Consider the following 2067-nt stretch of genomic DNA (forward strand, 5'->3'; position numbering starts at 1 on the left):
ATCAATATATGACAAAGATATTTATGTAGCCAATAGGTATTAGCTTACCATCAACTTCATTCCCAAGCATTTCTTCAGCATCTAGAAATGATAATAAATAAATAATGTCTGCTATGAAAAATTGTAAAATTGTGACTCAATTGGTGAGTCCTCAAATGTTAAATTAATAGTTATTTACCAAAGGAATTCTCTTCAAAATGTGGACGCCCTGCATACAAATAGTCATATTATTATTTAATAGACAATAATAATAACTTACTTAGACTGTAAGCAGTAGCAATGAAGCAACTAATGACAAGAAGGACAGCAATCTTCATTATTGTACTGGATATATATATATATATTATTGATAATAATATACTCAATAATCAAACTGTAGACTGTGATGGACTGTAGAGCAAGAACAGCTTACTTTTATACCATAGGTATACCATTAGAGGAACTAGTGCTTGGCATTCATTTACTTTCAGATGACTATCTCTCCATCAATTGTTAGTGTAGGACAATAGCAATAGAACAATGATATACATACTTCCTTCAATTGTTGTTGTTGTTCAGTATCATAACAATAGTCAATTGTTAGTCCATCACTATCAATAGGATCAGATGTCCAATAGTATCTTTCATAATGAATATCCTGCCAGTAGTAGATATACTTTTATGTGTACTGTAGACAAAGATGTGTAAGTATAACCAAATGGAAAGAAAGAGAACTGATTAATCATCAAACCTGTTCTTTCTTGCTATTTTGAGAGCAGCTTTAAAATCATGAGCAATTGAACGAGAGGTCTTTAACTCTCGTCTCAAATCATTGATCTCTTTTAATAGAGACACATTTTCCTAAAAACAATTCATTATGTAATAATGGGTACACCACACACCCTCAAGTACAGAGAATGTCTTATTGACCTTCAGTTACTACCTCTAATGTATCATCATGATTTGAGGGATGTATTGTTTATTGTCAAGTGTCTTCTGAGTTCACCTTACAATTTTGATATCCTCCAATAATATGTCTCCTTTTCTACTCATAGCTATTGCTGGCAAATTGAAGGTGAACTTCTGAAGAACATTTACCATGTGCCACCTTTACTTTAACCATGTTATGAGGCACTGAATGGTTTACATTTTTATAATTCATTCATTGTATTTGTCTGTCATCTCCAATGATCACTCATGCAAGCTGTTATTTCACTTATTCATTGATTATTATATTCATTTATTTCTTTTCTGGCTGCAACACATGTTGTTGTTGTTGTCCATCAGTATATTCTCTGTCCTTTGTCTTTTGTTTCCTCCTCTCTATGTCCTATACTGTTAAGTTCATAATAATAATAATAATACTATAACTGTGAATGGGTCGGAAATATAAACCACATGATCTGTCATTGATTATTGCTTTTGTTATAACTGATTTTACTGTTGCTTTTTTTGGATAAGATATTATTACAACAATTCTATTATCATTAATGATGCAGCAATACTGGCATTAACATGAGTTGTGCTAACAACAAACCAAGATCCATGCACCATGGTAACCAGGACCTCCTCCCTTATGTTTCCATTTGGCTATACTTACATCTTTGTCTACAGTACCCACAAAAGCATATCTACTACTGGCAGGATATTCATTATGAAAGATACTATTGGACATCTAATCCTATTGATAGTGATGGACTAACAATTGACTATTGTCATGATACTGAACAACAACAACAATTGAAGGAAGTATGTATATCATTGTTCTATTGCTATTGTCCTACACTAACAATTGATGGAGAGATAGTCATCTGAAAGTAAATGAATGCCAAGCACTAGTTTCTCTAATGGTATACCTATGGTATAAAAGTAAGCTGTTCTACTCTACAGTCTATCACAGTCTACAGTTTTGATTATTGAGTATATTATTATCAATAATATATATATCCTGTACAATAATGAAGATTGCTGTCCTTCTTGTCATTAGCTGCTTCATTGCTGCTGCTTACAGTGAGAGTCTAAGTAAGTTATCATTATTATTGTCTATTAAACAATTAATGACATACATTTATCCATAGGACATCCACA

General features: G+C 32.1%; 1 protein-coding gene and 1 long non-coding RNA gene across 2 annotated transcripts in view; one reads left to right on the forward strand and one right to left on the reverse strand.

Moving 5' to 3' along the window:
• Positions 1–18: 18 nt before the first annotated feature.
• On the reverse strand, positions 19–416 carry LOC109583329 (uncharacterized). Its single transcript, XR_002185469.1, has 3 exons — positions 260–416; positions 179–208; positions 19–81 (listed from the first exon to the last, which is right to left on the reverse strand). It is a non-coding gene; the product is annotated as an uncharacterized LOC109583329 (long non-coding RNA).
• A 1348-nt stretch (positions 417–1764) lies between these two features.
• The window catches only part of LOC109583334 (uncharacterized), a 4701-nt gene continuing 4398 nt past the window's right edge, over positions 1765–2067 (forward strand). The window contains exon 1 of the mRNA XM_019998627.1: positions 1765–2001. Coding sequence (XP_019854186.1) covers positions 1938–2001 — 64 coding nt within the window. The 5' untranslated portion in view covers positions 1765–1937. The remainder of the gene's footprint in view (positions 2002–2067) is intronic.

This window comes from Amphimedon queenslandica, unplaced genomic scaffold (assembly GCF_000090795.2).
Source record: "Amphimedon queenslandica unplaced genomic scaffold, v1.1 AMPQUscaffold_13311, whole genome shotgun sequence".
Classification (NCBI taxonomy): Eukaryota; Metazoa; Porifera; class Demospongiae; order Haplosclerida; family Niphatidae; genus Amphimedon; species Amphimedon queenslandica.